Source organism: Kogia breviceps, chromosome 18, assembly GCF_026419965.1.
Source record: "Kogia breviceps isolate mKogBre1 chromosome 18, mKogBre1 haplotype 1, whole genome shotgun sequence".
Taxonomy (NCBI): Eukaryota; Metazoa; Chordata; class Mammalia; order Artiodactyla; family Physeteridae; genus Kogia; species Kogia breviceps.
The window spans coordinates 55,083,049-55,110,028 of record NC_081327.1 but is presented as its reverse complement, the minus strand read 5'-3'; the positions used below and the strand labels follow the sequence as shown (position 1 = coordinate 55,110,028).

The window sequence follows — 26,980 nt, the reverse complement described above, 5'->3', positions numbered from 1 at the left end:
CAGCAGCAGGTGAATGGATAAACCGAATGCGTTCCATCCATTCGATGGAATGGTATTTGGCCATAAAAAGGAAAGAAGTTCTGACACCTGCAGTGACAAGGATGAACCTTGAGGACATAAGGCTAAATGAAATCAGACCCAGAAGGATAAATAGCGTACGGTTCCCGGCATATGAGCTGTCCAGAACCGGCAAGTCCATGGAGATGGAAAGCAGTGCTTGTCCAGGGCTTGGGTGATGGGGTAAAATGGGGAGTGACTGCTAATGGCTTTCTTTTGGGGTGAAAAATGTTCTACAACTAGAGTACTGGTGATTGCAACACTTCGTATTAAAAACTCATCGAAGTGCATACTTTAAATTCATTGTAGGTGAATTATGTCTCAAGAAGTCAAAAACCAGCTGAAACTCCGAGACGTGCGAGGTGGCAAGGCCCGGGAGGCGACCCCCAGGAGGGGCGGAACTCCCCGTGGGGCTCCTGACTCTACATTATGTAAAGTTTGTACCATGACCCTGGAGATGGAGGGTAACTGAGGGGCTGGAAAACAGGGGTGTCATTACTGCCTCTGGAATCAGAATGTCAGGGTTCATACCCTGGCTCCTCCACTTACTGGCTGTGTGACCTCGGGCAAGTCACTTAACCTCTCTGTGCTTCAGTTTCCACCTCTGTACATGGGGCTGGTGATAACAGGGAATGGGAAGGTTGGATGAACCAACGCATGGGAAGTCCCTTTAACCCCTCGCCTGGGGCTTCAGGAAGCCCCCTAACCAGAGCCCGCTATGTCCCGGGAGCCCAACACTCACAAAGTCAAACCCTCCTCTTCCCAGCCCAGGTTTCCCTGACGTCCAGACTTCGTGTGTGATCCCCCTCATGCCCTGATGGCACAGACGCCAGGAGGCCCCCTGGACGCTCAGGTGTCCTTTGCAGGGATCTTCTCTAGCACTTAGAAGAAGTCACTGAGGTCCCGTGGCCACGGGGACTCCTAGGTTTGGGAGAGGCCCTAGAAACCGAGGGAGGAGAGCTGTGTTCCGGAACAGCCTCTTTCAGGTTCGTGCTGCTCTGTACTTCTGGACCCCCCTGGGCGTGTTGAGGACAGACTGAAGTGTGTATGCACACAGGAGAGAGTGAATCCATTTGGAGACCTATTATTATCACCATTTTTTGGCCGCAAGGCTTGCAGGATCTTAGTTCCCCGACCAGGGATTGAACCCGGGCCCTGACAGTGAAAGCGCCGAGTCCTAACCATGGGACCGCCAGGGAATTCCTGAGACCTTCTAGAGAGACATACCCCGCAGGAGATGAGGCCCATCTGCGTATGAGTGGACACGCACCTAGCAAATCACTAGAACTGTTGTCCTCCGGGGCCCACCTGGCCCCAAAGCCAATGCCACTTGACAATGAAATCACTCCTTCCTTCATCAAACTGTCACTTGGTGGTTTCGGGCCCCTACCTCCAACCCAGCTCACTTCCCCATTTCACTGACAGGCACTGACACCATCTCTCCAGCTCCTAACACGTGTCCCCCCCCACTTCCTGGCCCTCGTCACCCACACGTGACGCTGCTAGCCTGACCTCCATAATGGCTCCGGCCCCTGCCTCCCACACTTGGGCTCTTGTTACCTCTGAACTGTCCTTCCTGTGTTTAATGTTACAGGTAGTTCAGCCGCCATCCAGGGGTTCCCCGTGGCCCCTGACACAGCGAAGAGCACCTCCAGGCTCCTGAGAGCCTCCCTGAGAAGACTCAAAGCTGTCCCAGGCCCCTGCTGGCATCTCCCGGCCCCTGCCCGAGGTCACAAGCCAGCCCTGTCCAATGGACGTTTCCATGATGATGGAAACATTCTCTTCCCGCACCGTCCGATACTGTGGCCACCAGTCCAACGTGGCGATGGAGCATTTGAAGTGGGGCCAGTGTGACTGATGAATGGAAGTTTTGATTTCGTTTCATTTCATTTCATTTATTTATTTATTTAAATTTTAATTTCTGGCTGCGTCGTGTCTCCGTTGCTGCGCGCGGGCTTTTCTCTAGTTGCGGCGAGCGGGGGCTACTCCTCTTTGCGGTGCACGGGCTTCTCACTGCGGTGGCTTCTCTTGTTGTAGAGCAGGTGCTGTAGGTGCACGGGCTTCAGTAGGTGTGGCACGTGGGCTCAGTCATTGTGGCTTGCGGGCTCTAGAGCGCAGGCTCAGTAGTTGTGGCGCACGGACTTAGCTGCTCCACGGCATGTGGTATCTTCCCGGACCGGGGATAGAACCCGTGTCCCCTGCACTGGCAGGTGGATTTTTAACCACTGCGCCACCAGGGAAGTCCCTTGATTTTGTTTCATTTTAATCTATTTAATTTTACGTTTTACGTTTCGCTGGTCACATGTGGCTAGGCCTGGCCCCTCGCTACTCCAAGTGTGCCCTATGGATCAGCCACATCGATGCAACCTGGGCCTGGGGAGGATGCAGATGACCTCAGAGCCTCGAGGGAGGGTAAGTCCCCATCTGGTTTGTCAGGCAACACCCTGACCCACTTGAATCAGAACCTGCCCCTGAAGATCCCAGGGCACTTGAGGGCACATTACAGTTTGTCTCCTCCCTTCACACCTCCCCCATCTTCCCCTTTCAAAACCCACTAAGTCTTCAGAATCTTGTTTCCCACACCACCTCCTCCAGGAAGCCCTCTCAGATTGCTCCAGCCGATTGGGAACTCTCTGTCCTCCGAGCCCCTGGAGTCCTCTGCATCCTTCCAAGGGCCCAAAGCTTGCCGTCCACGTGGGGCTTAGCCCCTCCCCTGCTCAGGTGGCCAGGAGGCCCTCAAAGGCATGACCTGTGACTTACTTTCCATTCTCCCCTCAGCCCCTCCCAGGCCTGGCACCCATCAAGTTGCTCGAGAACTGCCCCAGCAGTTGCAGTTGCAAGAAGCCAACGTCTTTCCAAACCAGGGCAAGGAGAACAAAGTTGGTTGCGGGCTATTTGCTTTATTATCCCTTCCGCTGGGCTCGTCCCACGGGTCTGACCCACTGGCTGCCTCACTTCGAGCCTGAGCACCTGGGAGGTGACAGAGCCCTGAGTCAAAGGCATCAAAACCACCATGAAAGGCCAGGCAGGTGGAGTTACTGGTTTCAATAAGCCAAATAAAACCTCACATGCTTTTCATGAACCTCTCTAAAGGCCGGGAGGAGTGCTGCAGCTTTGTCACGCAGCAGGTGTCAGGCCTCCAACAGCCCGCCCGCAGCCCACCTTGGGAACCCCGGAGAACCCAGAGCATCAAGGGCAGAGGCGGGTCAAGGGCAAGGTCTTTCCTCCCCCAACACGTTTCTTCTCACCTCCACACAATGGGCAGTGCCCCCCGCACGGCCTGGGCTCTGAGGATCTCCCCTAACGCCAAAGCCTCGAAGGCCAACGCTGACCAAGAGCCAAGGCCATCCAGAACTCCCCCGCCCTGGACAAGGCCCTCAGGACCAGTCTGTGTCCCTGGGACTCAGACAGGCGATATTTAATCCCATGTGGCAGCTCAGCCTGCCCCCAGAGCCGTGTCTCTAAAGAGCTTGCTGAGAGGAGCTGCCGGTTCAACCTGGGAACCCAGGGCCGCGGGTCGTATCTTGGCTCTAACCCCGGAAGCCGCCAGCAACCTCGCTTTTCTGTGTCCTCCTCTGCCAGGCGGGGGGATCGAAACCCCCGCCTCCACCCCCGGGGCTCAGGCAGGAAGTGGCCTCAGCTCCACGCAGAGACGATCTCCAGGGGCTGAGATACGAACAGGCCTATCCAGACAGAGGGTGCGAAGCCCCGAAGACACCCACCCAAACCCACACAAGCCCAGCGTGGCTCCAAGGCCCTCGCCACAGCTCGCTACGGTGACAGCGTGATCAGGAGTCACGGGTTCCCAAGAAGCAGGGAAAACACACATTGACTGCAGTCACCAGCAAAGGCCTGCTGTGCTCCCACACTGAGCTGGGGAGAGACCTGGGGGGGGCCCTGCCCTGGACCTCCAATCCCAGCTGGAAACAAGACGATATTGACAATCACGCTAACGATAACACCGACAGCAGGTAAACACCTGTGGCAGGCCCACTACGCGCTGTACCCCATGCTAGACACTTTAAACCTACAAATCCTTTACTTCTCACATCGAGCTCAGGAAGTATCATCCTCCACATTTTTTTTTTTTTTTTTTTTTTTTTTTTTTGCGGTACGAGGGCCTCTCCACCGTCGCGGCCGCTCCCGTTGCGGAGCACAGGGTCCGGACGCGCAGGCGCAGCGGCCACGGCTCACGGGCGCAGCCGCTCCGCGGCACGTGGGATCCTCCCGGACCGGGACACGAACCCGCGTCCCCCGCATCGGCAGGCGGACTCTCAACCGCTGCGCCACCAGGGAAGCCCCATCCTCCACATTTTACACTTGAGTACAGAGCATCCAAGTAGCCCGCCCAAGATCTCACGAGGAATAAATGGCAGAGTCAGGATTTGAACCCTGACCACCTGGCTTCTGAGCCCATGAGCTCAACTGCTGGGCTATGCCCCCTCCTAAATGAAGAGGAGGTCGCTCCTACCACTACAACGTGGGAGCACAGAGGAAGGAGCGACGGGTCCTAACGGGTGAGCCCAGGAAGGTTTCCACACTTCTGAGCCTGGAAGTCTAGACAGTGGAAAGAGCCTGGACAGAGCATGGCAGAGGGGCAGAGAAGGTCAGGCTAGACACACGGGGGGGCGGTTCACTGCCAAGGGCCTTGACTCCCATGCCTCCCATGCCAGGAAGGCAGGCTCTGTCAAGGACGAGCAGACCCCAGCAGAACCGTCCTGGAAACGTTAATATACCACGCAAAGCAGTTCAAATGTGGCGGAGACCTGTTACATTCCACCTTGGGGGTGGCCTCAAGAGCTCCAACCACCATGACATTCCAGGACCAAAGGGTGTCCACCAAGGAGATCTGATCTCTATGGGGTCCCCGGAACTGACTCCCAGGAGACGCTAAGAGAGAAGCAGAGGCAGAGCAGTGCGGCCGGCTGGTTTCTTCCTGGCAGAGGCGTTCCCACCGTCAGTGACTCCATGATGGCAACAGTCAGTGCTGTGAAACTCCAGGGGTCAGGGACCCACTGACTAACGCTCCCCTCCCTCAAGCAGGTCCCAGCCCTGCTCTAGCTGCTAATGAGATGTCCGTTATCAGCCCTGGATGGGGAAACTGAGCGAGACAAAGGTGAAAGGTTTCCCAGGAGCCTCCTGCCCGGGTACCTCGTCTCTGGGTCACGAGCCTAGCTGGCTGCCTTAGCCACTCATCAAGCCCTGCATGCTCAAGTCGACGATGAAGATTCAGAGCCTGTCCGGTTCCACACTTTCATTTCTGGCCCAAATTAATAATGCACCATGGAGTTTCATAAAAATCAGACATAGCTCATTCGCAGCTCCTCAAAAGGCACACCAGGTTTCTCACTGGTCCTGGTGAGGGGCTGGTCTTCCTTCTGCGACAGGTGACAAGGCCCTTATTTTGAGAAACCACCCTTATTTGTACAGGGATAGTGAACCTGAAACTGGTGGATCCCACTGCTGTTGGGAGACCAGCCAGGCATGAACCTCCCGGCTGCCCCGCCAGATCGCCAAGGCCTCTGCTTGAAGCCCCACCACATACAATTCAGGACACTTAGGAAGTTGTCCCTGGAAAAGACAAGGCCACCACCTACCTGGACACAGAGCAGGCAGGTGAATGGAGTATGTGTTCCAAAGAGGCTCCAACACCTCCCACGCCCATGCTGTGCTAGCATCTTGCTATGCCCACATCGACAAGCGGGGCTGAACTCCCCTCCAGCTGACCCCTGGCGGGCTCATCCCTCACTTGCAGGGGACAGAATGTGACATAAGTGAAACTGTGTGACTTCTGAGGCTGGGGCCTAAAAGGCCAGGCAGCTTCCCCCTTGTGAGCCGGGACCCCTGCCTTTGGAGCCTCGAGTCCCCGACGTAGGAAGCACGGCTTTCCCTGAGGCCACCATGACGTGAGGAAGCCCGAGCCACATGCAGGGGCCACACGGGGGTGCTGGGACTGAGAACCCCAGCTGAGGTCCTGGCCGGCAGCCAGCATCACCTGCCACTCGCGAGAGGGGAACAAGCCACCAAATGGCCTCCGGCCTCCCAGTCTTCCTAGCTGAGGCCCCGGGCCTCATGAAGCAGAGACCACCTGCACCCCATCATGCCCTTTCTGAACGCCTGACCCACCGCACGCGTGAGCAAGATAAACGACGTCGTATTCTAACCACCCGCGTGCTTATGAAGGCCTCCTCCATCCCAGGGAGTCCAGGGAGCCGCTGGCGGGGCCCACCCAACCGCGGGCCAGCCTGCTGCCACGGTGAGTGCTGGGCGAAGTCTGCCTGGGTGGGAAACTTCTCAAAAGAGCAGTGGTGGGGAGAGAGAGTGACATCTTTGTCCCTGGGCCCTTAAGATCTAAGATAAAGGCTGAGGATACTTGTGTCACTCCTTCCCCAGAGGGGGTGAGAAGCCCGTGTGCCACCCCCACCCCTCTGCACGCAGCTGCCTCACCTCGCCCCATCCTTTCTCCAACTGCTCTCGGGCAGGCAGCCCCACCCCGCCGGGCCCCTCCAGGGAGTTCAATTAAGACCCAGGCACTATCTCCTCCTCCCCTTCCTTTATGTTCCCCGCCAGCCCCCTTTTCTCTTGTCAGATAATCACGAGAAACCAGCAAACGGTTGACACAGTTACCAAGACGACAGAAGTTAGGACTGGAGGAGCTCTGAAAGCTAATCCTAAATGAATTATAGGACAAGAGTGGCAAGGGGGGGTGGAGACCGCTGTCGGGCAGCTTCAAAGAAGGCCCCAGTGTACGAGGCGAGGTGCCGTCTGCCTCTGGCCTGGGCTCTGTCGCTGGCTTGAGGGTGACACTGGAGTCCTCCGGGGGTGGAGCCCTCGGAGAAGGAATTCATGAAAATGAAATTCTCCGCTGGAGATGGTCTGGCAACGCCACCTGCCACCCAGGAAGACCCAGGGTCCCGGGCTCACCCCCTCTTCCTTTTCTGACATGGGGGGCAGGGGGAAAGGGGCCAGGACGATCTAATCAAGGCGATTCCCTTTCTTCTTTACTTATTTAGAACTTACCATCTTGTGACCAGAGCGTCGCGCGTGGCCCCAGCTGGCTGACAGCCCTTTCGAGCCTGAGCAGCCCCAGGGGCCGTGGGCCATGTGCTCCTTGCCCCGTGGCCCCCATCAAGCATGACTCAGCCAGGTGCCTCGGGAAGGGCCTCCTTCCTGACATCGGTCCAGAATCCAAGACACAGACAGGGTGAAGTCCAAACATAAGCGTAGCTAACGGGTTCCACGGCGCCTGGTCCGTGTTTCCACAGATTAACTCACCGAATGCTCACAACAACCCGAGGAGGCAGGCCCTACCGCTGGCCCCATTTGACAGATGGGGAAACTGAGGCCCAGAGAAGGTAAGTCACCTGCCCAGAGTCACACAGCCTGTCACGAGCTGAGACAGGATCAACCCCAGTGCTCTCACCCCACAGTCTTTGTTCCAACCAGTACGGCAGCATCACAGAAGCTCGCTGACCTTGAAGCCCGCCAGGCAGACCCCCACGGGGGCACCCCCGGAACCTCAGCTTCTTGCTGTCACTCACCTGAGGGCAGGGCCTGAAACCCCACGCACCCCTTTCTTCCTAGGAGGCCCTTGCTGATTCTTATAATTCCCTGCTCCTTCACTCAACCAAGGACTCCTGGGGAAATTAAAACCCCATTCTCAAACTTCCTGGGGACCAGTTACCGCCAGCTCAGTTTCCGCAGTCAAGCCCAAGTGTTAGACCAGTTCTCACCCCTGAGCGAGCACGAGAATCCTCTGGAGGGCTGAGAACACACAGATTGCCAGACCCTGCCACAGACTTCCTGCCTCAGTAGGTCTTGGTGCGGGGGGGGTGGGGGGGGGGGGGTGGGGGGTTTCCCCGAGAATCTGCATCTTATCAGCTCCAGCTGGTGCCAATGCTGCTGGCCCAGGAACCCCACTTTGAGAACCACTGGGGTGCTGGCCCACACTCAGAGCCCCCTACCCTGCCCTCTTCCTGCGGGACCCCATGGCTCTGAGGGGAGCCTCTGCTGACAGTTTGCCTCCACGATGGAGGCTGTCCGAGCCGCCTTCCTAAAACAGGTGGGTCAAGGCACGCCGCCATCTGACCCACCTGTACCGCCAGATCACCCGCCTCTCCCTGCCTGGTCCGGCCTGGGCCTTGGCGGTCACCTCCATGCTGGCCTCCCTCCTGCCCCCCAACCGCCCAGAATCTATCTCACCCCAGCAGCCAGGAGGAGCTGCTGAAGTCACACTGCCCCCTCCTCTGCTCCCACCTCTCCCAGGTCATCCGCCACCCCTCTCCCCACGGCTCCCGCCCCTGCGGCCGCACGGACACCCTTGAGGCCTCAGGACCTTTGCACGTGTTTGACCCTCTGCCCGGGACTTTCCCCTCAGCCCTCTCCAGGGCTAACCCCTCTGTTTCTTCGGGTCTCTGGCCACCCCCGCCCACACGCTGGCTACCCCCATTCCCTTCTCCAGAGCCTGCACTGGGGGACACAGTGCCATGTTCTCGTGGCGGGAACGGGTGCTCTAGGAGTGCACGGCTCCTGGGAGCTTCTCGGCAGTATTTCCGCATGCCTGGGCCAGTGCCTGGCATGTCGTAAACACATGTGGAATAAACAGATGAACTTGGCTGCTTTAAAGCCCTGGGTTCCCACCCATTTACAGCAGAATCAGGGTCACGTGTCATTGGCCTTACGACATTCAAGACACTGCATATGTGGTTCCAACCCACCCAGTGGCTTCATTTCCCACCACACTGCTTGATCCCTCCTCGCCAAGCTTTCCTCTCCCCTAATACTCTCCTTTTAGCCCTTCCTGGGAGGCCCAGTTCGAAGGCCGCCATCTTCCAGGGGCCTGGCCCAGCCCCCTGCGGGTACAGGGCTGCCTCCCGCCAGCTGGGCCCTGCCTGCCCTGCCCCCACTCTCTGAGGGCAAGGGCTGGTCCTAGTGCTGCTGCCTGGTCTCCAGAGTGGGGAGAGAGGCCCAAGGGCCCACTGGGCAGCCAGGGAGGCCCCTTCTGAGTGAGGCTCCATCCTGCGCACTCACTTTCTCCTTCCCATGCTTCAGGTCCAGGGCCCTCACAGTGTAGAAGGGGTCCTGTTGTCTAGACACCCTCTTTAAAGGATGTGCAGGCTTCAGAGCCCTGTCACCAGCGGGCACCTCTAAGAATCAGGGCAGTACTGGTGGCCTTTCCTTTCAAGTGCCCGGACTAGAAAGGCCAGCTCAAACTTCACCTCCTCTCTGTGGCCTCAGATGCTGACTCCACTCCTACTTCAAAACCAATCGGTGCTTCCTCTGCACTCCCAGAAATTTCTACACACGCCCCTGGGCACCAGCATTTTTTTTACCCTGAATTACTCAATCCACATCCCCCACTTCTACCAGGGCAGGGACGGCCCAGCACACAAGTTCTCAGCACACCTGGCATGAACTTAACATGCTGAATGTCTTAAGAGTGGCTTCCCTATCCTTGTTCATCCCTCCTCACTGTACTAGCCTCCTTTCACCCAGCCTGACCCCGCCTCTGCACACCTCACTTCCAAGGCCTGCCTCCAATGCCACCTCCTCCACGGAGGCTCCCTGGATTTCCTCCACGAGGGTGATTAATCCCGGGAGATTCCAGAGCACTTCGTCCTCACCCGTTTCGCTCCCTGTTCCTTGATGAAGCGGCTTGAGGATGAGACACAGACCTCCTTCGCTGCTTCTTCTGGGTCAACACAGGGCCCAGCACTTGCCCAGCTCAAATGGTGGTATTTAGGAGGGGACAGACTGGTTTTGCGTCCCAGGAGCACAGCACTAGGTGAAATGCACTGTTTGTGTTCCCTGTAAAAAGCAACGTTCTAACAACCCACGGTGGCATGGCAGGTGTGACTCTCAGAGACCAGCAAATCAAGAGGAGGGAGGAGCTGGGCCATCTGACCCCTGAGGTCCCTTCCAAGCCCAATATTCCATGACATCTCAACCCCGCAGGCCATTAAGCAAGTGGCCAAATGCCCACTGGGCGGCAGTCCAGGCCTGGTCAGAGGGCGCTTCCTGTCTCTCTGCAGGGGGAGAGGGAGAAAGAAGGCCCTGATCCTTCAAGGCTGTGGGCTTCCACTGGGGGGGCTCGGGCTCTGGGGGCAAGACCTGGGCCCAGATTAACTCAGATTCGGCCAGCCCCCCACAAGCACTGCCCTCAGCTCTAATCCAGGCTGAGGGCAACCATCAACCCCAAGCTGTGGAAGCCCTGGCATCGGTGGGAACAAGCCGGAAAAATGCCTTTTCCCCTAAAGACTTGTAAAAAAAAATTCTCACTGATTTTTTTCCCTTTTACCCCAAGCTTTTACAGCTCTAAGTATGCCACACTTCGTAATTTTACGAGCAAACTAAGCTATACATCACATGGTTTTATGTTCCTAAATTAACAAAAGGACTTTAAATCTATACGGGGCTCTTTAAAAAAAAAAATGCACTGCATCTATTTTTATTCCCTCACCCCCAAAGTCCCTCGTCCTTTCTAATACATTGCCCCCCACCTGCCCGAGTGGCTTCAGAATTTCTGATTGTGTAGCTAGACCAGCAAGGAGAGACAATTCCAGATATGAATGTAGAACTGCCTTGTTGAGAGACCCTGTAAGAGGTGAGGCCACTGTCCTTTGGGAAAGGGTTACTTCAGGGGTTAATTATTAAAGCCCGATTTTTTTCTTCCCTGCAAAGTACAGTATGATAGGACATTCCCTAGTAGATGAAGAGGCCACATCTACCAGCCCAATCTCACCAAAAATCTAAGAATTAGAAATCAACAGGTCCAGGCCTCCCCTGGTGGTGCAGTGGTTAAGAATCCGCCTGCCAATGCAGGGGACACGGGTTCGAGCCCTGGTCCGGGAAGATCCCACACGCCATGGAGCAACTAAGCCGGTGCACCACAACTACTGAGCCTGGGTCCTAAAGCCCGCGAGCTGCAACTACTGAAGCCCGCATGCCTAGAGGCCCTGCTCCGCAACAAGAGAAGCCACCACAATGAGAAGCCCAGCGCACCGCAACGAAGAGCAGCCCCAGCTCAGCCTCAGCTCGCCACAACTAGAGGAAGCCCGCGCGCACAGCAACAAAGACCCAACGCGGCCAAAGATAAATAAATTTATATAAATAAATAAGTAAATAAAAAAGAAATCAACAGGTCCCTCAAGGTCTTCCGATGTCCGTGTTCTTAGCTGCAAAGCGTGGGGTAGACCAGATGACCAGAGGGGCCCATCTGTACTTGACCTTGGAGAGAAGGAAGCACAGTGGGGCTGCTCCATTCACACATGGCCATGTCCAAGTGATACGGAGCCCGGGACTTGGAACAGAAGCCCAGGTCCAGACACTTCATCCCACTGCTGGCTCTGTCCCTGGGAGCTGGGTGGCCCTGGCCTGCTGCCCTCCAACCCTCCACTTCCTCCTGCACAGAAGGAAGCGAACCATCCCTGCCCCTGCCCCATTCTAGGGCAGGAATCCAGGTATAGTAATGAGTGCTCCGAGAGCATAAAAGAAACTTCTCCTGACTCCAAGAGTCAAGAAGGAGCAGGAGAGTTTCCAATGGGGCCATATCAGATTCCCACCCATGGAGTAAAAACAACACATTTAAGGCAAGAAAAAAATCTTAATGAGAACCAAATTGATCAGGGGGGTGGGAACCAGACCAGGCCCCTTGGTAGAGGGCTGGGCCGCAGCTGGGACAAAAGGGTCCCTGGCTTTCCCAGCCTGACAGATGGAAACGTGGCGGCCCCTCCCCCTTTCTCAGGGGTATCGGAAGATTAATTAGTGATTGCCTGCAAAGTGCAAGATGGGAGCCGAAACGCTTGTCCCTGCTGAGTTTCTGAGCTGTAAATAAGCAGCTTTCTCTATCACAACTGAAATGGCAGTGCTGTCCTTTTATCTGAGTCAGATCCCATTAGGCCCATCCTGCCCCCAGAACAGGCTTTGGGTGGTTCCAGAGCCCCCCCAGAGCCGTGGGGTTTGCTCATGACCCAGCAGCTTCCCACAATGAACCAGAGCTGGGCATGAGCTCGGTCACAGCTGGCAACTGCAGACAACCCACTCCCCTCCCAGCTTCAGCTCCTGAGGGGGCAACCCGGGATCTGGCAGCTGGCAGCTGGAGGTCCACGGCCCTGGCCTGCCCTCACCTCCAGCTGCCTCCCCCAGACCAGGTGGGCCTGAGCACAGACCCCCACACGGCCACACCCCGGGGCTTTCTGGAAGCAGTCTAGGGGGTAAAAAAGAAAATCTAGGCAGCTCCGCACCGGCCATTTGGGCCTAGGTTTACTTCTCCCGGGCAACACCAGCTCCCCATAGGGGAAGCCCATCTCTGGCAAGCCTGTCAAAGGATGCGTAGAGAGGGGCCCAGGCCAGCTGACCCTCGGGGGAGAGGGGCTGGGGGAAGAGAAAATGTTCTGGGGAGACCTGGATTCTCTGAGAGCAGCCTCCAGCAAGCTATGTGGCTTTGGGCCAAGCCCCAGCCCTCTCTGGGCCTCAGTTTCCTCACTGGAGAATCTGGAGTGTCCTTCCCAGCAGCGGACAGTAAATCCCCAGGGGAAGCCAGGGTCACCCAGAGTTCAGCATGGGGCCAGGGTGGGGTCAGCTGACAGCTGAGGAGTCCTCCCTCCGCGAACTCCAGGAACAAGATAAGGGGGCCAGCAGGGCGCCACCGCCAACACCAACGGCCAATTCCCTCCCTCCCTCCCTCGTTCAACAAATATTTATTAAGCGGGGACTCTGGAGCCAGACTGCCCGGGGTCAAAGCCCGGCTTGCTGCACCATTTACTGCCTGTGCGGCCTCAACCTCTCCGAGCCTCGGTTTCTTTAGGTGGCAAATGGGATCGCATTGACACCATGTCTGGTACGGAATGGGCACCACAGAAGGACCGGCTGCTGCCACCTCTTCCTCCTTATTCTTTTTATTATTACTGGTCTGGCGCTGAGTCAGGCAGGAAAGAAACACACAGTCCCCACGTGCGTGGAGCTCGCAGTCTGGGGGAATTCAGGAAAGGGAGTAGCTGGGCGCGTGGATGTGCGCACAAGAGAGTTTTGAGAAGAGGCATCAGAGACCCCCCCCCCCGACCACTACCCACCAGTCCCCAGCTCTCTGTGCTGCCTTCTCCTGACACAGAAAGCATCCCCACCGGTGAATGAGGACCAGAGGCCAGACACTGCGTCCTGGGGCGCAAGGGGCCTGGTCCAAAGACCTGAGTTCAAGTCCAGCTCAACTGCTAAGAAGCCCTGCGATTGTCTGCAAATAATTCCACCTTAACGATAATGATTACGGTTACTATAGCTGTCACTTGCGAAGTGTTTAACCTCATCTCAGGCACTGCCCGCAGCACCCTGCAAGGATTCACTCGTTTAATCCCTTACACCAGATGTCAGCACACTTCCCCTGTAAAAGGCCAGATAATGAGCCTTAGGCTTGGCCGTCCTTGTCACACCGACTTGTTGTAGCTCTAGCTCGAAAGCTGCCACAGATAACACATCAAGGAACTGGGCGGGGCCACGTGCCAAGAAAACTTTATTCACCTAGTCAAGCAGCAGGCTCGCAGAGGACCAACGCCTGCCATACGCTGATGCTGAGGGTAGGTAGGCCCTATTATGGATCCCATTCCACAAATGGGAAAACTGAGGCCCAGAGAGCTCAAGCCACCTGCCCCAGGTCACGGCTCCGGAGAGGCAGAGCGGGACTTCAAACCTCCACTGCCTGGCCTCAGTCCCGTCACACAGGAGGAGTGATGCCTGATGCCAGCCTGTGAATGAACTGCCACCCCCCACCCCCCGGGAACGGCTGGACGGGCAGGTTCTGGGCCCCGGCTCTCTGTAGTTACAGACACTGTGACAGGATCCGGCTGTGGGGACACAACGGGGTCCCAGAAGCTCAAGAGCACCTAGGTGTCAGGCCTCTAAGGCCACAGAGTCACAGCATGCTGGGTTGGCCTCATCCGGGCCCCTCCGTCCTGGGCCAGTTTGGCGGGCAGTGGTCAGCTTCACGTCCCAGCTCTACCACTTCCCAGCTGGGCAAACTGCTAGCTCCTCTGAGCCTCACTTTCCTCATCCGTGAAATGGGCAGACGGCAGCACTTAGCTCAGGGGTGGGAATGAGATTTACAGGACCCCTTCCCAGAAAGCACTTGCAAGGGAGCCTGAGGGAGACCACAAGAATCAAGTCATTCCTTTTACAATTCCATCTCCTACTCTAACATGAGCTGACCGAAGCCCAGGGAAGCAAAGCCACTTGACCATGGCTCTTCTTTCTACACTATGACAGCAAAATTATAAAATACAAACCCTAGTTGGGCAACTGAAAAAAAAGCAAACTCTAGTGGAGGACAAATCTGCCTCCACAGACCCAGAGGACGTGTGCACTGACCTCCCTCCCTAGGGTCCCGACCAGCAGCCCTCACCTCTGCAGATTGGGGCTTCACATCAGCCAGGACTGATTTTCCTTAATTGCTCTGCATTTCCCGGCCTGACACTTCCTCCTTTTCTCCCCGAGGCTCCCAGTGTAAAAAGACAATTGGTTACCTGATGAATGAATGTGCAGCAGCAGTCACCGGATGGCAGGTAAAGTGGGGTGCAGATTACAAACACCTGTGCTTTTAAGAGCAACGAACTTAAGAAGATCCATTCTTGCCACAATCATGCAGTGAGTGTCTACAAGACAAGGTGCAGCTCTGGGGGCGGTGCTGCAGGTACAAACGGGGTGGTGGGGGTGGGTGTGGGTGTGGAGAGGCCAGCAGGAGCCACCAACCAGAGCAGGAGCGCTGGGCCAGGGCTTGGGTTTAAAGGGCCCCGGCACCAGCTCTCAGCCACCCGGGGTCTACCTATGGGGGAGCCGGCTCTGAACCTGAGCACTGGGTCCTGCACCCTTTTGTCAATTGGGGATTCCGGCTTTAATGTGGAACGGACCTGCCCAGGGTATGTAGTGCAGAGGGAAGAGAAGTGCCAGCTTTGCGTTTCCGGCAGTGAAGGAAAAAGAGATCAAGAACACAGAGATACAAGATAAAGAGATCAAGTGCAGACCCTGAGAAATATTCTTCCTGTGCAAGTGGTGGAAACACCACGCAAGAGACGTAGAACTTGTCGGTTCCTGGGAAGGGCTGGGGACCCAAAACAGCCACAAAGAAACTCAACAACAGTAAGTGGACAGATTTCCCACAGAAGGGAGAAGTCCTTTCCACTTTTCCCCCTTGTAGCCTCCCTCTATGTTATCAACTTGGTGAAAACGTTTGCCCTCGTTTCAGGGTCAGCGAGGGCCCGATCTAGCAGAGCTGGGTCCTTCCCGGGCCCATTCCCTGCCCCCATCCTCCTCCCAAGGGATCCAGGACAGCTGTGGGAGCCTCAGACAAAATGACAGGGGCTTCTGAACACAGAGGGAAAAACTCAAAACCCAACACCCGGCCACGTGCACCTTTTGCCAGCAAAACAGTAAACCTCCTCTGGTGGCCTCCTATGCAGAATTTTCAAAGCCCCAACATAAGAAGCCCAGAAGCTTCCCCTCTCCTCCCTACTGCGCCCCAACGTCCCCCCAAACCCCCTAATCCATGGACGCCCCAACTTCCATAGGAACTGTGTGTCAACGCCCAGGGAAGATAAACCTCTGAAAGGAAGGAAAGGGAAATAAAAACAGCTCATTCCTAGATCAAGTGGTCACACCAGCCTTCTTGACCTGCGGGTCACGTGGCCCACCGGGGGTCAGGCCTGGTGAGTTACTCGTGACCCGAGGGGGCTCTGGAAGGGGGTGACAGCGCGCCAGCCAGGAGGGCCCCAGGGATCACCAAGGCTCCCCACCTCCCTCACCAGGAACCCTGGCTCGCCTGCTTCCGTTTAGCCTACATGTAACTATTTTTAAGGTTTCAAAGTGCAAATAAGGTCAACACAAGAGGGGCTCCCCAAACCTCCCGCTGTCACCCTCTCCCCTTTGGGCTGCAAGCGCGACTTGCCCCGAAACAGAAAGTTACAGGGCAGGCTGCTGTCAGCGCGCAGGAAGGTTAGGGAAACAGGAAGCCACGCCAACCACCCTCCAGAGCTTCCCCCGGCCCCCTCCTCCGACCTCCGCAGGCACAAAACCTTCCAGGGAATCCCAGGCAGGAAGGGGGGCGGGGGGCGTGCGCGCCACGCTCGCGCAGAGACCGCGCAAGGGGCTGGCTGGAGGGAGAGGAAAATAAGCCCGGGGACTGGGGGCGGGGGGGCGCATGCTACCCGATCAGGGCGGCCTGCGGGAAAGTAACTTCACACCCGGTGCTTAATTCACCTTGGAAGGCTCGAGTGCCCCGGCCGCTCGCTGCGCCGCCGCCCCGGAGCCGGCTCCGGGCAGGCAGACAAAAGGAGCGAGACGCGCAACCCCCGGCGGCGGCGCAGCGGGGGCGGCGGGCCGGGTGGGCGCTCCCCGCCGCACGTAGCGCACACACCGCCGGCTGGACCGCAGCGGGAGCGGCCGGGGCCGCGCGCGCCCGCCGGTCTGCTGGGGCCTCGGCGGACCCACCGCCCCGACCCAGGCCGGGGTGGGGGGAGGGGTCTGGAAGGGGTAAGTTAGGTTGGGGGTCCGGGGCGCGCCGGCGCCGCGCGGGACCGGCGCACAGAGCTCCCTTACCTGGTAAGTAATACAGAGGCGGCTTCAATCCAAACATGATTCAGATTAGAATTCCATAGTGGCCAGAGAGGGATGAAGAAGGAAAAAAAATATTACAACCCAGCGAGGAGACAAAAAGCGCCGTCAGAGCCACGGCGCTCAAAAATGCCCAAAACAATAAAATAAAGGCAGAAGAGCGATCCGGACAGCGACGGGAAAAAAAAAAAAAAAAAAATCAGTCTTTTTTTTTTTTTTTTTTTTCCTCCCTAAAATGATCAAAAGGCTCTCTCTCCGGCCAGCGCCCGGGCAGTTTCGGCCACCTTGGCCCTGGCAGATCCACAATGAGGTAATTGACGACCAAGGACGGGCCGGAGCCTCCACGGCTGCCCGGTGTCTTCGCCGCGTGTGTATTTTCTGCCTTTTGGACTTGAGATGCAAATAAAAAAAGGAGGGGGGCGCACGGCGGAGGGAAGCAGGCGGGAGAGCGGAGAGGAGCGCGAGAAAAATAAAGGGGGGAGGTGAGGGTGAGGAAATTGGGGGGTTAAGATCTTCAGGGATTACTCATATGAAAGAAAAAAAGATAGAGAAAAAAGCAGCCCCCAAGACGTGCGAGTAGCAATCTCTCCTCCATTCAGCCATTTGAATGTCAAGGGCGAGGGTCAAGAGACCTGTTTCCAACAGGGTTTCACGTTCAGAAACAGAAGGAAGAAGGAAGGGGGGTCGGCGGGAGGGGGTATCTCTTGTTGCCAAGGAGAAATCGGCTTTGTTTTCGTTTCCCCTTAGCTACTGGGTGAGGAGGGGCGGGGGGGGGGGAGAAGAGGAGGGGGCGAGCGGGGAGGAGAGAGGAGAAAATTAATACCCAAACAGCCAAGAAGTACCGAGGGGGAGATTTCTTCTCGTAAATAAGAGGCAGCGATTGCAAACAAGTCCCGGGCAGGAGAAACCAGGCCTAGGAGCCGGCTCCCCTCCCCCTCTCGCCACCAACACCCCCCCCGTTTTTTGTTTTGTTTTTTTTTTTGTTATCTCCCTGGCCCGGCGTCCCACCACTGACTCAGAGAGCAGGGGTGGGAGAAGGAGGAGAAAGGACTCGCGGGGGCTCGGGCGCCCAGGCAAAAGCAGCAGGAGGAGAGCGGGCAGGCGACGGCGCACGACGGTGGAGAGCCCCTCGATCAATTTTCATGCAAGAATCATTATCGGTAAATTGGAAAGCTGGCTGCCTGACAGCAGATTTGTCTCCCCTAATGAAAGCGAAAGGGTAGGGGCGCAGCGGCTGGCGGCTGCAGGCGGCGGCGGCTCCTTCCGTCTCTACGCGGCATCTTCCAAGAGCTCCATGCTTCGCAGGGCGATAATAATAGTTTCACTTGCGAGCTTCCCCCCGCGCGGCTGCCGCGCCGGGCAGCAGATCCATGCGGACCGGGATCGGGGCGCAGAGAGCTGGGCTCCCCTCTGCAAACGCGGGGAGAGTGATGCTGCTGGCGGCGGGGTGCTGCCCCAAAGCGGGGGCCGTTTGCAAACTGTGGGCGGCTGCGGGCGCCGCCGGTCCCCCCTCCGGCTGCCCAACTCCGCGCTCTGGCCGCCCGCCCGCCCGCCCGCCCCTCCTCCCTCCCTCCCCACCCACGTCTGACAGCTGCGGGAGCCGGGAGTTCAGCCGCCGCCGGGGCCTGGGAGAAGGGTCCCCAAGTCGTGCTCCGGGAGCTCTGGCCCGCCTTTTGTGAAACCCACACGGGGCTGCAGAAACACACCGGCCCGGCCCAGGGTGAGCTCCTAAGGCCAGCGGCTTCCTTCTCTCCTTTTCCTCTCACCCCCTACCACCCCTCAAAAATCCCTGTTGCAAGTGTAATCAAATGCTTGATACCATCTCCCACACTCTCCCTGCACTGGTGCATTATCAGATCCGGCAAGGCATGCTTCCAGGCAAATAGACCTAATAAATGCTATTACTGGGATTCTGCAAGCCCGGGCTGCACCATAGTAACGAGAGCCCTGGCTAATTTGGTTTAAGAAAACGACCAACTGCACAGAGTATGTGTGAGTGAGTGTGGAGCCTGTATCCCTCCTCCCCACCCGCCTCTCTTTCACACCAGCTCATGAAGGCCCCATGTGATAATTCCCCAAATCGAAGGGGGAAAAACCCTGCCGCCAAACCACATCCTGTGCGCTCATTGTCCAGCCCAGCGATTTTAAAGAGACAGGATCCATTTACCCACGCCCGCACACACACTTAAACGCACGCTGCAAAGCTGCCTCTTGATGTGACCATTTCTTTTCAAGCCCTTTTACCTTACGAAGGGCCGGTCCCTCAGTGGCACAACCAACCGGAATCGCGACTTGGTAACACTAAGGGGTCACCTTTTGACCCCAGGTACAATCACCTTGGTCTGTGGAACAGACCTGAGCCTGCAGGTACGCAGGGCAGGTCACCGCGACCACGACAGGCTTGGGTTCCTGCCAACGCTTTCCAGCCGCTGCGTAAATCAGGGGTCCCCAGAGGCAGCCCCGGGGGTCCCCGTTAAACGCGGCGGCTTCGGGTGACAATTGGACTCCTGGAATATGATACTCTAGAGGACAATTCCCGAGGGCAAACTGGAGGAGGTGGGCGGACTCCGCGTGCCTTCTGACCCCACTTTGCCACCCCCCCCCCACGCCCACCCTGCAAGAATATCTTAAATGGGCTGGGCGGAGCGCTCAGAGCCAAGGGAGGGGTGGCGCTCCTCCCCGCCGCCGCCAACGTCTGGGTGGGTGCAGCGCGCAGGCGGCTGCCTTCTCCGCCCGCTGGGCCGCCGGGGGTGCGAGGAGCATCTTTGAATGCCCCAGTCCCCGCGGCATGCCCGCCCGGCGCCCCCTCCCCGCGGGCGGCCGAGCGCGCGCGGGCACCCGGGAGGTCGCTGGGGCTGCTGACCCGGAGGAAACGGGCCGCTCGGGGCCGCCGGCGCCCGCCGCCAGCATCTGGCCGCTCCGCCCCGCGCTGACCCCGGAGGTCACGCCCGGCCCTCGGCGGCGGCGGCCCTTTGTTTCCGGGGCTGCGTGGCGGCGCGCTCAGCGCTCCCCGCGCCTCATCCTGCGCCCGCCGCCGCCTGCGGCCCTGCGAGGGAGACAACGGCCTGGCACGGCGGGGTCGGGGTCCAGCACCTGCCCGCCCGACCCCGGACCGGCGTCCGTTTCGCAACCAGCCTTCGCCTCCCACCCACATATTTGATCATCTGCGCCCTTCTGGGAGTTGGGGGGGGGGCACCAAGGCGCACAACGGACAGCCCAGGAGAGCTGCTGCCCACCCCCCTGACTCCTCATAAGCTCGGAAAATCTCTGATTCTACTTGGGGGAAAAGAGAACTATTTTTCAAAGATCCTAAACTATCAGTTTCTGTTGTCATTCTTTTATTGGTTTTTAATTCTCCGGGATTACACGAACAACAGTAGTAATTAATACTAAACCTTCCTCTACTGTATATGCTAATGGCAGAAGCCATAAAAATTAATTTGCAAACATGTCATTACACAATAGCTGTACAGGCAATAAACCTGTAATTATGGGCCAATCACAGGCAGGGTACAGAGGGAGGGATGCTCCCCCAATCTGCTGGGTGCCCCCCTTCCCCTGCTAAAGTGGAGAAGATGGTGCCAGAAAGAAGCTTGCCTGCTGGGAGCCACCTGTGGAGAATGCTTCCAGACTGGGGATGGCAGAGGGCCTCTGTAGTCTTGAGTTCTAATGGCTTGGCTTCTATGCAAGGCCCCCTGGAGACAGCCACTCCAGGGGAGACTGAAACTGTGGGAGGAGAGGCACCATGAAGCCTTGCAGAGCTCCCGGGCCTGGCTGGCTGGTGGTGGGAGAGCAGAAGAGGAGTAGGAGGCAGAGAGAACAGGGCTTCGCTGGTGGCGCAGTGGCTAGGAATCCACCTACCAATGCCAGGTACACGAGTTCGAGCTCTGGTCCGGGAAGATCCCACATGCCGCGGAGCAACTAAGCCCGCGAGCCACAACTACTGAGCCTGCGCTCTAGAGCCCGCAAGCCACAACTACCGAAGCCCGTGCGCCTAGAGCCCGTGCTCCACAGCAAGAGAAGCCACCGCGATGAGAAGCCCTGCACTCACCGCAACTAGAGAGAGCCCACGCGCAACAACGAAGACCCAACGCAGCCAAAAATAAATAGATAAAATAAATTAATTTTTTTTAAAAAGGGAGGTGCTTCCCTGGTGGCGCAGTGGTTGGGGGTCCGCCTGCCGATGCAGGGGGCGCGGGTTTGTGCCCCGGTCTGGGAGGATCCCGCGTGCCGCAGAGCGGCTGGGCCCGTGAGCCGTGGCCACAGGGTCTGCGCGGCCGGAGCCTGTGCTCCGCAACGGGAGAGGCCACAGCGGTGAGAGGCCCGCGTACCACAAAAAAAAAAAAGAAAAAGAAAAAAAAAAGAAAGGGAGAGAGGGAATAGGAGACCCCACACTGCCAGGCCAGCACCCGCTTATCTTTGCTTCCTGGTCAAAAGGCAAACATCTCCCCCCAATAAGTAGTTGAATGCCTGCATCAAATTATCTCAAAATGCTCAGGCCAAGCCCTAATTGCTTTTAGCCACTCCCTGGGGCAGGAGGTAAGCTGTGAGATTCTAGTGATACCCTAAGTCTCCTTTGGCCCTGCGTCTGGGTGGCTCAAGAGTAGGTTATTGACATTTCCTGGTGACAGGGACGTTTATAACGGAGGAAAATATAAAATCTACCATGGGAGGGTGGCTGCACCACAGCTCCCGACCTGATGCCAAAACAGCTGAAAAATATAAAGCACCCCTGCCATGCCAAGCAGCCTGCTTAACGGGCTGCCTCTCCACTGAATGGCTCGGTTGTTTGCCATAATGTGGCTGAACGGGGAGTTGGAAGGATTTTTCCTTTCCCACCGGCCCTTGTGGCTTGGCTGTCATTTTTGGAACCCATCACTAAGGCCATTCAATTTCCAGGGGACTCACCCCTCCTCGGACGGTGCCTATGGCCCGGCTAGGGGCGGCAGGGGCAGCCAGTCTGGGCCACACGTGGACCAGCTGGCCAGGTGCCCAGGTGAGAAGGACAGCACTCTTCTAGGGACTTCAGTTCAGCGGGATTATCTACAAGGATGGGTTACACCTCTCTCCATCCCCTTTTCTCTCACAGAGCCTGGTCCCAGCAATACCCTCTCCTCCCGCTCTCCCAGCTCACCTCTGGGGAGGAGTCGGGCATTTAGAGAAAAAAGGCAGCAGTCGGTGCAGGCCGAGCCTCCAGTGTCCCTTTTCACAGTTGGGACCACTGAAGGGCAAACCCATCCCCACCTCCCTGAGAGACCCCTGCCCAAGCTGGCAGCCAACCCAGGGTAAGAGGGAAGCTCTGGGCATGTCCTGGGCCCAGTGGAAAGGAAAGAAAAGAAAAGCGCTTCATCTCTCCATGGGGAAACAAGCTGGGGGCTGGCTGCTTCTTGGAAGCGGCGTGGAGCCCACCAGACACCCCGCCACAAGAGGCGGGGGGGGGGGAGGCCCTCCTTCCCCCTCTCCCCAGCTGCACCTTCAAAATGGAGGGGCCCCAGACTCCCTCTAGCGGGCCTGCCGTTGCCACAGCAGAGACAGCCTAGCCGGCCAAGAGTGTCAGCTGAATGCAGTAAAAATAGCCTCCCGGCACGTGCTGCAGACACTGAGGCCGCAGACAGGGTCTGGATGCGCTGTGCTGTAGTGGCCAGCTCCGAGCGGGAGAGCTCAGGGCCTCTGTGTGCCCACTGGCACTCTGGTGGCTGCCCAGGCCAGGCTGCGACCTCACCTTCTGGAGGGGGCACTGCTCCCCAAGGATTCTAGGGAGTGAAGGCGTGGGGACGCTGGGAGGCCACACGGCTGAGCTGAAATGCCCCTTTAGGTCTGCCCCCTCCATTTCCCTCCCTGAGATAATCATGTCAGATGCTGTTCTGAGCACTCTTCACAGAGAACTCATTAGATCCTCATGACAACTGTGTTCAAGGTCACCCTTAGGAGTTCCGTTTTCTACATGAGGCCCAGAGAGGCCAAGCATCTTGCCCAAGGACACACAGCCAGGAAGGGGCAGAGCCGGGATGGGAAGCTGAGCTGGTTCCAGAGTCCATGTTCATAACCATCAGCTTGGAGTCGGACATAGCAGAGTTCAAATTCTGGCTGGGCCGCCCACCCACCGTGTGCCCCCAGGCAGTGACATCACCATTTGAGCCTCAGTTGCCTCACCTGGAAAATGGGATGAAATCAGCCCTGCATTCCAGGAAGACGCGGGTGTGTAACCACTCTGGTGCCTGGCACAGAATAAGGACTCCATAAATAGAGTTGTAAATTACTGTGTTTGGGATAATAGTGATAATAGCAATAATAGCAGTTACCACGGGCAGGGCCTCAGTGCAGCCATGCTACTTGCTTTGCTAAGGGCTTTATCTTATCTGGAACCTCCCCCACCCCATGGGGCAGACCTACAATGACCATCACCCTGATCTGTACACGAGGACACAGAGGCCTCAAGAGGTGAAGCCACGCACCCAAGGGCACCCAGGGAATAGACACACCCACTTTCTCCCTCCCTCCAGCTCTGGCCCTTAGCTGACTGGACATGAGTGAAAGTTCTGTCTCAAGATAAGCAGGTCTGAGCTTGAAAGAGAAAGGGAGAACTTCTGCCCCGTCAAGGTAATGTCTGCAAACCCAGGTTTTGTTTCCACCTTGGCCTGGTGTGTTTACTTTTGCTTTCCTCTACCAGTGGCGCCAGGCTCCCCGCCCAGGGAGTGCTCCCAGGCCTCCCACGGCCTTGTCCACCTGTCCTGGTATGATGGGTAATGGTGGCCCACCGAAATATATGTCCACCTGGAACCATGAATGGGACCTTAACTGGGAAAGGAGTCTAGGGACTTCCCTGGTGGCGCAATGGTTAAGACTCCGCACTCCCAGTGCAAGGGGCCCGGGTTCGATCCCTGGTCGGGAAACCAGATCCCACGTGCATGCCGCAACTAAGAGGTCGCATGCCACAACTAAGGAGCCCACATGCCACAACTAAGGAGCTCGCGAGCTGCAACTAGGAGCCAGTGCAACCAAATAAATAAATATTTTTTTTAAAAGAAGAAAGAGAAGGAGTCTGTGCAGGTGTAATTAAGTTAAGGATCTTGAGTTGAGATCATCCTGAATCATCAGGGTGGGCCCTAAATCCAATGGCAAGTATCCTTATAAAAAGAGAAGCAGACAGACAGAAGAGAAGACACAAGGGAAAACGCCGTGTGAAGACGGAGGCAGAGGTTGGAGGGAAGCAGCCGTAAGCCAAGGACACCTGGAGCCCCCAGGAGCTGGAAGAGACGGGAAGGACCCTCTCCTACAGCCGCTATAGGGAGGACGGTGGCCCTGCTGACACCTTGATTTCAGATTTCTGGCCTCCAGAACTGGGAGAGAATAAATTTCTGATGATTCAAGCCACCCAGTTTGGGGTACTTTGTTACAGCAGCCACAGGAAACTCATACATCCTGTCACTTCCGTGAAAATGGAATGCCCTCTGTCCTGCCAACCCAGGGAGGCCCTGGGTCTTGTCCAAGGCGGGATGCCATGGGCCTTGGGCCAGCTGGGTCAATCTCGCCTTCAGACCTGTAGCAAGGGCTGGGAGGAAGATGAAGCATGCCGGGGCCATGGGCAGGTGTGTACTCAGGCCACCTGCACTCCGTGAAGCTGAAGTCAACCCTCCTTGGCTGGAGGGCTTTCCGATGACCTGCCTGCCCTCTTGTCTCCCCCGCTGGTGACACACATTTGTTGGCTGGGGTTTGGGCAGCGGCCTGGGCTACGGGAGATCATCGAGTATGGCAATTTGCCTGGGGAACAGCCAGCCAGGCAGTCTTGCCCAATCAACCTATAAAGTGAGGGCTCTGCTGGCCTTGAGCACCCCAGCCAGCCCCATGAGGCCCAGGGTAACAACAAGAAACAGCAAGAAGCCTGGTGGCCGCCTTTTCACCAAACCTGTTTCCCTTCTCTCTTCGGCTCATACCCAGACTACGTTTCTCAGCCTCCCATGCAGATGTGTGGGGCCAGATGACCACATTCCGGCCAAGAGAATGCAGTGGAAGTAATAACTCGGCCCCATCCATGTTCCCCTCCTGGGTCCGCCCACCAGATGTCAGCTCCCAGGATGACCTTGAACCCACGTACAGAAGACACAGCGCCTCCACCACGCCCTCAGATGTTGTTGAGAGCAGAGGCCCCTGCATGGGCCCCCACCAATTATATATTACATTGGCACACGATTAAGAAATATAGTTCTACTGGGGAGTGTGTATAGAAGGCAACTTCTAGCGTGATGAGCCACTGAGCTATCCGGGGCTCTTTGTCACAGCAGCTCATGGTAGTTTCATACACGTACCAAGAGATCTCCTTTACGGATAGTTACTTAATGACAAGCGTTGCACTGGATGCTTTAAATACATTATCTTATATCATCCTCACAATAAAAATAAATCTTTCATTACCCGCATTTTTCACATGAGCAAACTGAGGTCCAGAGAAGTCAAGTGACTTGCCCAAGGTCAAACAGCCAGTAAGAGGAAAATCCGACTGCAATCCAGACCCTGCATTTTAAACTGCTCTCTCTGGTGTCCCCCTCAACTCTCTTCAGCAGGAGCTGGCAAAGGGGCTTAAATCCCCCTTTTCATGAAAAGCCAGGCAAGCAAACAAAATCGAGAACACCGCACGTTGCTGCCTACACACCGAACCGCGTACCTGACCTCCTGGTTAGGGCTGCCGCTGGAGACGGATGCCGGGCAAGCTCAGGATTTGGGAACCCTTTACAATAGTGGTTTTACAAGACATAACGCCGTGATGTCGCCAAAGTGCTGCCTCCCCGTGGGCTGCACGGATGCCAGAGAAATCAGACAGAGACTGCGTCTGGGACTCTGCCGGGACACACAGCTCCTCCCTGCAGGGGGACCCCCCGCCTGTCCTCGCCCCCGCGCCACCACCCCGGGATGCTGGCAGGCCTCGGTCTATTCATAATCTCAGACAGCTCTGGTTGTCAACGTCCTGCCTCGTGCAGAGCCAGCAAGCACAGAGCTGGCAAGCGTCCGTCAAAAAGCATGGAGGAAGGTCTCCGGGGGTGGGAAACGCGGGGGTCAGGCGCGGCGGCACCTTCTGTGGACACGGCGACAGCCCGTGTGTGGCCTGCCCTCTCAGATCCTACTCCAGCCGCCGTCCTGCTCAGCTGCCTGGTAGCAGGCTGACAAGGCTTTCTTCTCCCCACCGGTGCCTGCCCACCAGGGACCCAGGGACCCAGGGACCGGGCGAAAGCCTGTGCGAGGGAAAAAGGCATTTGTGAACAGCTCTCCCCACTTCCTGCTGCTGGCATCTGCCGGGCAAGGAGTCACTGCCGGGATGTAATTACCCGTTGGAGGATGACACACAGATCTGCCTGTCTACCCCTGGGCCTGACTGCTTCAGGTCTGTGTAGCCCTCTGGCCAACACGATGCGGTTCTTAAGAGGTGCCTTCGTGCCTGCTTCTCTCCACGCTGGGCACAGCTTTCAGTAGGACAGACTTGGAGGGGGGAGCCCTGGCCCCCCTTTTATACTTCTCTACCTGTACCTTGCAAAGAAATCCCGGGGGGCCCTCCCACTTCATTTCCCCCCCGCACCCCCCTTGCCTACCATCTCTCTGCCGTCCCCCAAGTCCTGAGCTGCCCATTCTTTTTTTTTTTTTTTTTTTTTTTTTTTTGGCGATACGCGGGCCTCTCACCGTTGTGGCCTCTCCCGTTGCGGAGCACAGGCTCCGGACGCGCAGGCTCAGCGGCCACGGCTCACGGGCCCAGCCGCTCCGCGGCACGTGGGATCTTCCCGGACCGGGGCACGAACCCGCGTTCCCTGCATCGGCAGGCGGACCCTCAACCACTGTGCTACCAGGGAAGCCCTGAGCTGCCCATTCTTTATCCTCCGATGGGCCATGCCTGAACCGATGAGACTCCTGCCATGTCCCCAACAAGAGATATTGTCCCCGGAGAACAGCTCCTCTTTCGGTCGTTTTCAAAGCATGGGTGCGGCACCACTGACATTTGGGGCCAGATACGTCTCTCTCGTGGGGGCTGCCGTGTGCATTGGATGCCGGGGGCACACACCCGCTATGACCATGAAAACGTCCCCAGACATGGCCAAATTCCACCCCCCCACAGGGGTACAGGAATTGCCCTGGTTGAGAGCCAGTGATGTTGCATAAAGGATCCAGCTAGGGGAATTCCCTGGAGGTCCAGCGGTTAGGATTCCGTGATTTCACTGCCGAGGGCCTGGGTTCGATCTCTGGTCGGGGAGCTAAGATGCCCCGAGATCCCCAGGCAAGCAGCTTGGTGCAGCCAAAAAGGATCCAGCCATGGCTCTGAGTGACCTGACTTTTAGACTTAGCACTA

General features: G+C 57.3%; 1 protein-coding gene across 10 annotated transcripts in view; it reads right to left on the bottom strand.

The window, feature by feature from the left end:
- The window catches only part of GSE1 (Gse1 coiled-coil protein), a 418,214-nt gene that overhangs the window by 93,009 nt on the left and 298,225 nt on the right, over positions 1–26,980 (bottom strand). Inside the window, exon 1 of one of the 10 annotated variants that reach the window (XM_067020284.1) lies at positions 25,313–25,333. The exons of 8 other annotated variants lie outside the window; for them this stretch is intronic. Coding sequence is in view for 1 of the 2 variants with exons in the window: in XM_059045493.2 (XP_058901476.1) it covers positions 16,636–16,672 (37 nt within the window). In the remaining variant the exon portion in view is untranslated. Of the gene's footprint in view, positions 1–16,635; positions 17,573–25,312; positions 25,334–26,980 lie in introns of those variants that run through there. One more of the 10 variants, XM_059045493.2, reaches the window with a different exon arrangement.